General features: G+C 34.2%; 2 protein-coding genes across 2 annotated transcripts in view; both read right to left on the bottom strand.

The window, feature by feature from the left end:
• LOC134679907 (syndecan) overlaps nt 1-11,875 on the bottom strand; it is a 572,242-nt gene that overhangs the window by 285,871 nt on the left and 274,496 nt on the right. The gene's annotated exons all lie outside the window — the stretch shown is intronic.
• Nucleotides 7,147-10,058, bottom strand: LOC134680509 (lipase 3-like). The gene is made up of 6 exons (XM_063539634.1): nt 9,845-10,058; nt 9,545-9,761; nt 8,785-9,152; nt 8,479-8,619; nt 7,906-8,273; nt 7,147-7,526 (listed from the first exon to the last, which is right to left on the bottom strand). The coding sequence occupies exons 1-6, from the start codon at nt 9,998-10,000 to the stop codon at nt 7,313-7,315; spliced, it is 1,464 nt and encodes a 487-aa protein (XP_063395704.1). The 5' UTR covers nt 10,001-10,058; the 3' UTR covers nt 7,147-7,312.

The following is an 11,875-nucleotide window of genomic DNA, read 5'->3' on the forward strand; positions in this document are numbered from 1 at the left end:
CTTACCTCGTTTATAACTGGTAAGAAGGCGGTTCTAATTGTACTAAATACAAAGTGTAATCTAGACAGCTTCATGTGGAAATTCCAGAAAATTGTCATCTTTACTTAGGCAGATATGTATTTTCAGTCAGTTTGGGCTAGTAGTTTTCTTTGAAAGTTTATGAAACTTACCTCGTTTATAACTGGTAATAAGGCGGTTCTAATTGTACTAAACACAAAGTGTAATCTAGACACCTTCATGTGGAAATTCCAGAAAATTGTCATTTTTACTTAGGCAGATATGTATTTTCAGTCAGTTTGGGCTAGTAGTTTTCTTTGAAAGTTTATGAAACTTACCTCGTTTATAACTGGTAAGAAGGCGGTTCTAATTGTACTAAACACAAAGTGTAATCTAGACACCTTCATGTGGAAATTCCAGAAAATTGACATTTTTACTTAGGCAGATATGTAATTTCAGTCAGTTTGGGCTAGTAGTTTTCTTTGAAAGTTTATGAAACTTACCTCGTTTATAACTGGTAACAAGGCGGTTCTAATTGTACTAAATACAAAGTGTAATCTAGACAGCTTCATGTGGAAATTCAAGAAAATTGTCATTTTTACTTAGGCAGATATGTATTTTCAGTCAGTTTGGGCTAGTAGTTTTCTTTGAAAGTTTATGAAACTTACTTTGTTTATAACTGGTAACAAGGCGGTTTCAATGGTAATAACTACAAAGTGTAATCTAGAAAGCTTCATGTGGAAATTCCAGAAAATTGTCATCTTTACTTAGGCAGATATGTATTTTCAGTCAGTTTGGGCTAGTAGTTTTCTTTGAAAATTTATGAAACTTACCTCGTTTATAACTGGTAAGAAGGTGGTTCTAATTGTACTAAACACAAATTGTAATCTAGACACCTTTATGTGGACATTCCAGAAAATTTTCATTTTTACTTAGGCAGATATGTATTTTCAGTCAGTTTGGGCTAGTAGTTTTCTTTGAAAATTTATGAAACTTACCTCGTTTATAACTGGTAAGAAGGCGGTTCTAATTGTTCTAAACACAAAGTGTAATCTAGACACCTTCATGTGGAAATACCAGATAATTGTCATTTTTACTTAGGCAGATATGTATTTTCAGTCAGTTTGGACTAGTAGTTTTCTTTGAAATTTTATGAAACTTACTTCGTTTTTAACTGGTAACAAGGCGGTTCTAATGGTAATAACTACAAAGTGTAATCTAGACAGCTTCATGTGGAAATTCCAGAAAATTGACATCTTTACTTGGGCAGATATGTATTTTCAGTCAGTTTGGGCTAGTAGTTTTCTTTGAAAGTTTATGAAACTTACCTCGTTTATAACTAGTAACAAGGCGGTTCTAATGGTAATAACTACAAAGTGTAATCTAGACAGCTTCATGTGGAAATTCCAGAAAATTGACATCTTTACTTAGGCAGATATGTATTTTCAGTCAGTTTGGGCTAGTAGTTTTCTTTGAAAGTTTATGAAACTTACCTCGTTTATAACTAGTAACAAGGCGGTTCTAATGGTACTAACTACAAAGTGTAATCTAGACACCTTCATGTGGAAATTCCAGAAAATTGTCATTTTTACTTAGGCAGATATGTATTTTCAGTCAGTTTGGGCTAGTAGTTTTCTTTGAAAGTTTATGAAACTTACCTCGTTTATAACTGGTAATAAGGCGGTTCTAATTGTACTAAACACAAAGTGTAATCTAGACACCTTCATGTGGAAATTCCAGAAAATTGTCATTTTTACTTAGGCAGATATGTATTTTCAGTCAGTTTGGGCTAGTAGTTTTCTTTGAAAGTTTATGAAACTTACTTCGTTTATAACTGGTAACAAGGCGGTTTCAATGGTAATAACTACAAAGTGTAATCTAGACAGCTTCATGTGGAAATTCCAGAAAATTGTCATTTTTACTTAGGCAGATATGTATTTTCAGTCAGTTTGGACTAGTAGTTTTCTTTGAAATTTTATGAAACTTACTTCGTTTTTAACTGGTAACAAGGCGGTTCTAATGGTAATAACTACAAAGTGTAATCTAGACAGCTTCATGTGGAAATTCCAGAAAATTGACATCTTTACTTAGGCAGATATGTATTTTCAGTCAGTTTGGGCTAGTAGTTTTCTTTGAAAGTTTATGAAACTTACCTCGTTTATAACTAGTAACAAGGCGGTTCTAATGGTAATAACTACAAAGTGAAATCTAGACAGCTTCATGTGGAAATTCCAGAAAATTGACATCTTTACTTAGGCAGATATGTATTTTCAGTCAGTTTGGACTAGAAGTTTTCTTTGAAATTTTATGAAACTTACTTCGTTTTTAACTAGTAACAAGGCGGTTCTAATGGTTATAACTACAAAGTGTAATCTAGACAGCTTCATGTGGAAATTCCAGAAAATTGTCATCTTTACTTAGGCAGATATGTATTTGCAGTCAGTTTGGGCTAGTAGTTTTCTTTGAAAGTTTATGAAACTTACCTCGTTTATAACTAGTAACAAGGCGGTTCTAATGGTACTAACTACAAAGTGTAATCTAGACACCTTCATGTGGAAATTCCAGAAAATTGTCATTTTTACTTAGGCAGATATGTATTTTCAGTCAGTTTGGGCTAGTAGTTTTCTTTGAAAGTTTATGAAACTTACCTCGTTTATAACTGGTAAGAAGGCGGTTCTAATTGTACTAAACACAAAGTGTAATCTAGACACCTTCATGTGGAAATTCCAGAAAATTGTCATTTTTACTTAGGCAGATATGTATTTTCAGTCAGTTTGGGCTAGTAGTTTTCTTTCAAAGTTTATGAAACTTACCTCGTTTATAACTGGTAACAAGGCGGTTCTAAAGGTACTAACTACAAAGTGTAATCTAGACAGCTTCATGTGGAAATTCCAGAAAATTGTCATTTTTACTTAGGCAGATATGTTTTTCAGTCAGTTTGGGCTAGTAGTTTTCTTTCAAAGTTTATGAAATTTACCTCGTTTATAAGTGGTAACATGGCGGTTCTAATTATACTAACTACAAAGTGTAATCTAGACACCTTCATGTGGAAATTCCAAAAATTGTCATTTTTACTTAGGCAGATATGTATTTTCAGTCAGTTTGGGCTAGTAGTTTTCTTGGAAAGTTTATGAAACTTACTTCCTTTATAACTAGTAACAAGGCGGTTCTAATGGTACTAACTACAAAGTGTAATCTAGGCAGCTTCATATGGACATTCCAGAAAATTTTCATTTTTACTTAGGCAGATATGTTTTTTCAGTCAGTTTGGGCTAGTAGTTTTCTTTCAAAGTTTATGAAACTTACCTCGTTTATAACTGGTAAGAAGGCGATTCTAATTGTACTAAACACAAAGTGTAATCTAGACAGCTTCATGTGGAAATTCCAGAAAATTGTCATTTTTACTTAGGCAGATATGTATTTTCAGTCAGTTTGGGCTAGTAGTTTTCTTTCAAAGTTTATGAAACTTACCTCGTTTATAACTGGTAAGAAGGCGGTTCTAATTGTACTAAATACAAAGTGTAATCTAGACAGCTTCATGTGGAAATTCCAGAAAATTGACATTTTTACTTAGGCAGATATGTATTTTCAGTCAGTTTGGGCTAGTAGTTTTCTTTGAAAGTTTATAAAACTTACTTCGTTTATAACTAGTAACAAGGCGGTTCTAATGGTACTAACCACAAAGTGTAATCTAGACACCTTCATGTGGAAATTCCAGAAAATTGACATTTTTACTTAGGCAGATATGTATTTTCAGTCAGTTTGGGCTAGTAGTTTTCTTTGAAAGTTTATGAAACTTACTTCGTTTATAACTGGTAAGAAGGCGGTTCTAATTGTACTAAATACAAAGTGTAATCTAGACAGCTTCATGTGGAAATTCCAGAAAATTGACATTTTTACTTAGGCAGATATGTATTTTCAGTCAGTTTGGGCTAGTAGTTTTCTTTGAAAGTTTATAAAACTTACTTCGTTTATAACTAGTAACAAGGCGGTTCTAATGGTACTAACCACAAAGTGTAATCTAGACACCTTCATGTGGAAATTCCAGAAAATTGACATTTTTACTTAGGCAGATATGTATTTTCAGTCAGTTTGGGCTAGTAGTTTTCTTTGAAAGTTTATGAAACTTACTTCGTTTATAACTGGTAACAAGGCGGTTCTAATGGTAATAACTACAAAGTGTAATCTAGACAGCTTCATGTGGAAATTCCAGAAAATTGACATCTTTACTTAGGCGGATATGTATTTTCAGTCAGTTTGGACTAGTAGTTTTCTTTGAAATTTTATGAAACTTACTTCGTTTTTAACTAGTAACAAGGCGGTTCTAATGGTAATAACTACAAAGTGTAATCTAGACAGCTTCATGTGGAAATTCCAGAAAATTGTCATCTTTACTTAGGCAGATATGTATTTGCAGTCAGTTTGGGCTAGTAGTTTTCTTTGAAAGTTTATGAAACTTACCTCGTTTTTAACTGGTAACAAGGCGGTTCTAATGGTACTAACTACAAAGTGTAATCTAGACACCTTCATGTGGAAATCCCAGAAAATTGACATTTTTACTTAGGCAGATATGTATTTTCAGTCAGTTTGGGCTAGTAGTTTTCTTTGAAAGTTTATGAAACTTACCTCGTTTATAACTAGTAACAAGGCGGTTCTAATGGTACTAACTACAAAGTGTAATCTAGACACCTTCATGTGGAAATTCCAGAAAATTGTCATTTTTACTTAGGCAGATATGTATTTTCAGTCAGTTTGGGCTAGTAGTTTTCTTTGAAAGTTTATGAAACTTACCTCGTTTATAACTAGTAAGAAGGCGGTTCTAATTGTACTAAACACAAAGTGTAATCTAGACACCTTCATGTGGAAATTCCAGAAAATTGTCATTTTTACTTAGGCAGATATGTATTTTCAGTCAGTTTGGGCTAGTAGTTTTCTTTCAAAGTTTATGAAACTTACCTCGTTTATAACTGGTAACAAGGCGGTTCTAAAGGTACTAACTACAAAGTGTAATCTAGACAGCTTCATGTGGAAATTCCAGAAAATTGTCATTTTTACTTAGGCAGATATGTTTTTCAGTCAGTTTGGGCTAGTAGTTTTCTTTCAAAGTTTATGAAATTTACCTCGTTTATAAGTGGTAACATGGCGGTTCTAATTATACTAACTACAAAGTGTAATCTAGACACCTTCATGTGGAAATTCCAAAAATTGTCATTTTTACTTAGGCAGATATGTATTTTCAGTCAGTTTGGGCTAGTAGTTTTCTTTGAAAGTTTATGAAACTTACTTCCTTTATAACTAGTAACAAGGCGGTTCTAATGGTACTAACTACAAAGTGTAATCTAGGCAGCTTCATATGGACATTCCAGAAAATTTTCATTTTTACTTAGGCAGATATGTATTTTCAGTCAGTTTGGGCTAGTAGTTTTCTTTGAAAGTTTATGAAACTTACTTCCTTTATAACTAGTAACAAGGCGGTTCTAATGGTACTAACTACAAAGTGTAATCTAGGCAGCTTCATATGGACATTCCAGAAAATTTTCATTTTTACTTAGGCAGATATGTTTTTTCAGTCAGTTTGGGCTAGTAGTTTTCTTTCAAAGTTTATGAAACTTACCTCGTTTATAACTGGTAAGAAGGCGGTTCTAATTGTACTAAACACAAAGTGTAATCTAGACACCTTCATGTGGAAATTCCAGAAAATTGTCATTTTTACTTAGGCAGATATGTATTTTCAGTCAGTTTGGGCTAGTAGTTTTCTTTGAAAGTTTATGAAACTTACTTCGTTTATAACTGGTAACAAGGCGGTTCTAATGGTAATAACTACAAAGTGTAATCTAGACACCTTCATGTGGAAATTCCAGAAAATTGACATTTTTACTTAGGCAGATATGTATTTTCAGTCAGTTTGGGCTAGTAGTTTTCTTTGAAAGTTTATGAAACTTACTTCGTTTATAACTGGTAGCAAGGCGGTTCTAATGGTACTAACTACAAAGTGTAATCTAGACAGCTTCATGTGGAAATTCCAGAAAATTGTCATCTTTACTTAGGCAGATATGTTTTTTCAGTCAGTTTGGGCTAGTCTTTTTCTTTCAAAATTTACGAAACTTACCTCGTTTACAACTGGTTACAAGGCGGTTCTAATGGTACCAAACACAAAGTGTAATCTAGACAGCTTCATGTAGAAAATTGATCGTATTTGTAAGGCTGCATTTTGTGAAGTTAGCTGCCTATGTAATTGTTGCAATATTTTTCCTATTTTATTTCACACATTTAGCCAGGACATCAGAAAAATCATTATTTGCTTTTTAAGTTTGTCCCTGACCTTGAAACCGTATATTTTACTGTTTTATTTAATTTATAAAACGAGACTTCTTTATTTGGTCGGGTTATCATAGGCAGATAACTTTAGGCTGCTAACTTCACGCCGATAGAAAATATATCATTCAATTAAACTATAAATATTTATTTATTTCATTTTAGAGTTAAATTTAAAATAAGTAGATGCCAATGTAAACAATATGAGGTTCATTACAATAAAGATAAAAATATCACAAATCTCAGAAAATCAATTCCATGAACTCGTTTACAGAGTACAGAGGGTTATCCAACAAATAGTTTCTCAATTTGCGCTTAAATGCTTCATCACACGGTTCATTTTTCAGATCGGCAGTTAAGTGTTCATAGTAGTACTAGTAGTAGTAGTATCATACGTAGAGTTGACAGCATCTTCAAAAAAGTTTTTATCTATATTTCACAAGTATACATCGTTAGACCCATCCTCATTATTGTTATGTATGGTAAGAGAAATGTTCCCGTAAAATTAATATTTGAAAAACGTCTAAATATTAGTCTTGGAATTTTAACAGGCGATATACACAAAGATAGATAGATAGAATAGATAGAATACTCTTTATTGGCACACCTCAGTAAAAAGATACAAAAGAAAAGTACAATTGATTAAATGTAGAGGCAGACAACAGGCGGTCTTATCGCTAAAGAGCGATCTCTTCCAGACAACCTTTGGGTAGCGGAAACAGAGAAGTACTTAATCGAAAAAGTAGTTGTTGCAAAGAGAACATTATGGAGCCTACGTTCACACACACAATCACATTGAATAAACAAGACCATTTTGACCAGAACGATTATTTTTGCAACGCAATGTATTTCCAAGTCTTTAGGAATCTTCAAAGTCGAAATGTAGTAAGCACAGATTTGGATATGACGCAGCAAACGTGTTAAATTGGATTAAAGGGATGCAAACCAAGCAAGTAGAAAACAATAGAAGTTGATAACTTCAAACTATGTGCATAATATTTTATGCGTTCGCTTGTTGGCCTGCTTCAGTAGTACATGCTCCATTCGTATCTTTCTTCTTACAACAACAACTTATTATGCTTATGAACATGAACAGTAAGATCCCGACCAAAGAGAGTAGCGCAGACCAAGGAACATCAGATAAACTCGCAGATGTAGGATTACTTTCCGTTGGTTTTGTCTCATTAGCCCGTGAAACAAGAGCCTTTGGGTACCTGTAAACATGGGTGAATATATTTTTATGTTTCAAATTTATTTATCGTCATTCAAAGCGCTGGTAGGAGTAACATCTTCGAGTGTAAATTTCTACTTTTTAAAGTGTATATTATAGTGTATATAAACAAAATATTACAAACAAATATTATTACGTATTGTAAACATGATTTAGAAGGTATTGTAGTAATTGAAAAGATAGCTGCTTTACTTGACCCTATCATAGCGGTAATGTTTATTCTTAAAATAAACCGTGCTAAATTTGCTGGTTATTGAGATGATCATAAGGCTATCAATTTAAATCCAGGGATCGATTGCTAAATATTAAATTGCATTTGCACACTGTACAATGTTTCAAAAGAAACCTCCGAGGAAACTTACTCTAAATCTTTTATAATGCCACTATAGACGTCTTCCATGACATATTCCCCATCAATAAAATCATCGTGTTTAAAATTGGCCCTTTTCACTTTCCTACTGGTGGCATTTTTCATTAGCTTAGCCAACGCTCGAATATCCGTGTCTTTCACCATGTCATCGTCCGGTGAGTAGATAATTTTAGTTCGAACAGTGATAGCTTTTAGCGGATATTCTGGAGGATCTTTGGCATCGTATTCTTCTACATTTTTTGATTCCCCGTAATCCCAGCGATGAAATTTTTTATTTTTTATATTTTGTGCCCAATGAATTAATATCTTGGTAGAACCACCTCTCGTCTCAGCTATTGTATTGTTGTTTGGTTGTATGTTCTGTGGATATAATTAAATAATATCAGCAGAATTGGATCAACTAGGATATTAAATTGAAAAGGATGGTACGGATAAATAAACCTAACAGTTCAATTGCCAGTTGTAAAAAAAACAAATAGATTCTCTTCTAGGGTACCAGTCGTAGTGTTACCGGCCCGCTCAGTCATAACCACCATGACGATGTCAAATGCTGAAGAGGTCTTACCATGATTTTCTGAATATGTAATTCGTTACAAATGCTTTCCCATGTTTTTCCTCCGAGACAATTATCGGGGACCATATCCTGGATTGGCCCGTAAGCTTCATATGGGAATATTTCGAACGTATCTACTTTTATTAATGCTTCCTGTAAAAAATGCGCTTAGGTTTTCAATATTAGTAGTTTCTGTTAAAGTCCCATCTGGGAAAAGAGCAAATATCTAGATCTAGACACTTCAAATGACGCTATGTGTATAAAATATTAGCTGAGATTAATTTCAGATTAGACATCTTGCAAATTTCAGTGACTTACATGTAACGACGTAGGATCGTCCAAGGCTTTCTGGAGATTCGTGTTAGTAAATGTTGTGTGGTACCCGAGCGGAGCCATTAAAAACGCCCTGTCAAATTTTTCATTATAGTCGGTTACCAAGGAATTCAGAACCAAGAAGAAAGTTCCTCCCAACGAATGGCCAATATAATGTATCTTCTTAAACGTGGTCATTGTAAGAATATAATCCACGGCAACAGCAAGGTCAAAACAGCCGATTTCTTCATAAGAATAATTGTTAAATTCGGATTTTTGCGCATGCGCTGCATAAGTGACGTGACTTTGGCAATATTTATTGCCGCGTGCGTTAAATAACCACACATCGTATCCTAGACTATCAAGTGCATAGGCTGAAAGAAATTTGTTAGATTGTAGTATGAACGTTTACAGAAAAAATCGTTTGCTTAGGTCTCTGTTTCAACTTGGACAAAAATGCTTCCGTATCTTCGAAAGTTCTCCTCTACAGGTCGCAATTCTCAACTGATTCCCGTAACCTTTTGTAAGCACTGAGCAGGTGCTATGAATTTTTTAATGGTGGAGCATACATTTATTCAGTTGTAATTTTATGCTGGAGTGGTCTACACCTCACAGAGTCACTTAGTTTAGATGTATTTAGAAAATTTTGGATTACATTTACTGAGCATCAGATTAAATATTTTTGTTAACAACAAGAGGCCATATTTTTAATTTTTATTTAATATTTCTTTAATTTAGTACCTATTTATAAAGATTGTCAACTCACCTAGAGACTGACTCTTGTCTTGATTGAGAAATCTGTCGGAAGACTGAAACATACCGTGGACCAGTAAAACCGGGCACTTCTTAGTTGGAAGTTCTGAGGAAATTCTAATCATCTTTAGCAAGTATCCGTCCATGCTTCCGAAGTCATGTTCAGTCGCAGATCTTCCATCTTTGAGTTTTATCTTTTTTACTTTGTTTTCAGTCTCATTTCGATAATCCTATAAAATTACAAGTTTTCTTTAGAATATTTATGTAAAAAATTTAATAGAGCAAGGTCCCCAAACATTTTATAAGAACTTACTTTCAAAGGCATTTTTAACAAAAATTTCTTCGAATGATTTCCAGTACTACTTGTGACGGTAGTGTTTTCTCCCTTAATTTCTTCAGCGTCACATAATAATGAATTTCTAAATGTTAAAATAAATATTACGACGAGACAATCTTTTAGCAACATCATTTGCTCAAGAGTCTACAAACGTTTGAGCGATATCCATGTGTTGACTTTAAAACGGTTAATTATTAGTACAATTAATGGGGTAATAATGAGAGTTTTCTCATTAATTTTGCATCTAGTAATTATTGGTATAAGAAACTATTATCTTGCTATCATCGTCGCCTAACCATATCTTCATACATGGTTACATGGTAGATATTCCACCAATTCGCATTGGCATTCTACTTTCCTTATGCGCACTGCCAAGGAATGGAATTCCCTGCCGGCGTCTATATTTCCGTGTTCTTATAACCCGGCAACCTTCAAATCAAGAGTGAACAGGCACCTTCTGGGCGAGCTCGCTCCATCGTAGGCCACGTCTACGCCTCGGCTAGTCTGTGGCCATGAGTAAGCCCATTCATAATAATAATAATATCTCTTCGTCGTCATCAATTCATCATGTAGGTAGGTCAAAGCCTCACTCACCGCGCAATTGCTTTTTCATTTCTCATGCTCTGAAAGAGGATCATTCTTGTTCTAAAAGGTGTGCAGAAAACGATACTTATCTGCACTACAGCATTTTACGTTGAAATACGATTTTTTTTTACGATAAGCCGTTGAAATTTGGATTTAAATGTATTTGTTATACAAATCACAATCTGATATTCAACTCCCCATTCCATAAATGATGAAACTTTTTCCTATATTGTTAGTTCAAAGTAGACGTGCGCGCCGCGCCGCGCCGCCATTCATACGCGCCGCCGCCGCCGGCTCATCCACTCGGCGCGCCGGTGCACGGCCATATACAGGGTTACTTTTTTACCGGTACAATAAATTTTACCACATCATTGGTATCGATAATAGATCACATTGCACAAATAAATTTTTTTTATTTTTATTTCGCATCAATTAATTTATCCTTCACCAATTTAGTAACTTCTGGTTTCACTAAGCCGCTCGCTAAATCGCGCGCGATGACGTAAACAAACAGTTGCCAGTTCGTGCGTTTGCTAATTGATGCGTAAGGCATCCACATTTTCTAGTACTTTAGCGGATAAGTTCGGGCATTGGTATTTTTGTTTTTTTGTTCCCAAATAGTAGTAACAAAGAATGCTGGTATTTTTTATTTTTTGCAACAATTACGTATGTTGATTTATTGTACTGGTAAAAAAGTAACCCTGTATATGAATTTTCTCAAAAATGGACGGAAAAGTCGACTTTCCGTCTAAAAAAAAGGTCGCAAAGCGCGTAGTTTATGGTCAGTCAAAAGTTAAAAACATTGCAGTCTCGATTTTGGGACTGCAATGTTGCATACAAATTCCATTATTTGTCGATTTCCAAACTTTTTAAAAGTTGAAATGTCCATATCAAATGAAGGCACAGGCCCATTAAACAGCCAAACAGATGATTAGTACCGCGACTATATAGCTGTCTCAAATAGGTTGGCGTATTTTTGGCAGAAAAATACACTTCTATTCTTTTATTTAAAAAAAGGCGGCAAGGGCCTATTCTGTGAAAATATATACGTAAGAATGTTGCTTTTGTAAAATATTTCTATGATAATTATATTTCTTGCACCATTTTTGAGAAAAGCACTATATTTGACTCTGCTGGAAGGCTACTTGCTGGCTTCGGATTCAATGAAACGGACTCCCAAGGTCGTCCGTTTAAAACGAATCCTCAGCCTGCAAGTAGCTACTTACAAGCCTCGACAATAATGTACTATTTTAGATTTTTTTTATGGCAAATCTAATGAGATCCTAACGATTTTAATGCCTGAACAAATGTGAACTAACGTCGCCCGATGACTTCACATAGTTAATTTGGCTGATTTCGGGGTGGGGTGGTTAGCGTGAAGAAGTTTGAAAGAATTAAAAAAAAATTAAGGATTCGGGGCCC

This window comes from Cydia fagiglandana, chromosome 3 (assembly GCF_963556715.1).
Source record: "Cydia fagiglandana chromosome 3, ilCydFagi1.1, whole genome shotgun sequence".
Lineage (NCBI taxonomy): Eukaryota > Metazoa > Arthropoda > Insecta > Lepidoptera > Tortricidae > Cydia > Cydia fagiglandana.

Excerpts from the sequence above, each read along its gene's own strand:
- LOC134680509 (XM_063539634.1), bottom strand. The coding sequence starts at position 10,000 with ATGATGTTGCTAAAAGATTGTCTCGTCGTAATATTTATTTTAACATTT. Across the intron at positions 9,153-9,544 it reads AGACAAGAGTCAGTCTCTAG|CCTATGCACTTGATAGTCTA; the intron begins GTGAGTTGACAA and ends AATTTCTTTCAG. Across the intron at positions 7,527-7,905 it reads GGCATTATAAAAGATTTAGA|GTACCCAAAGGCTCTTGTTT; the intron begins GTAAGTTTCCTC and ends CCATGTTTACAG.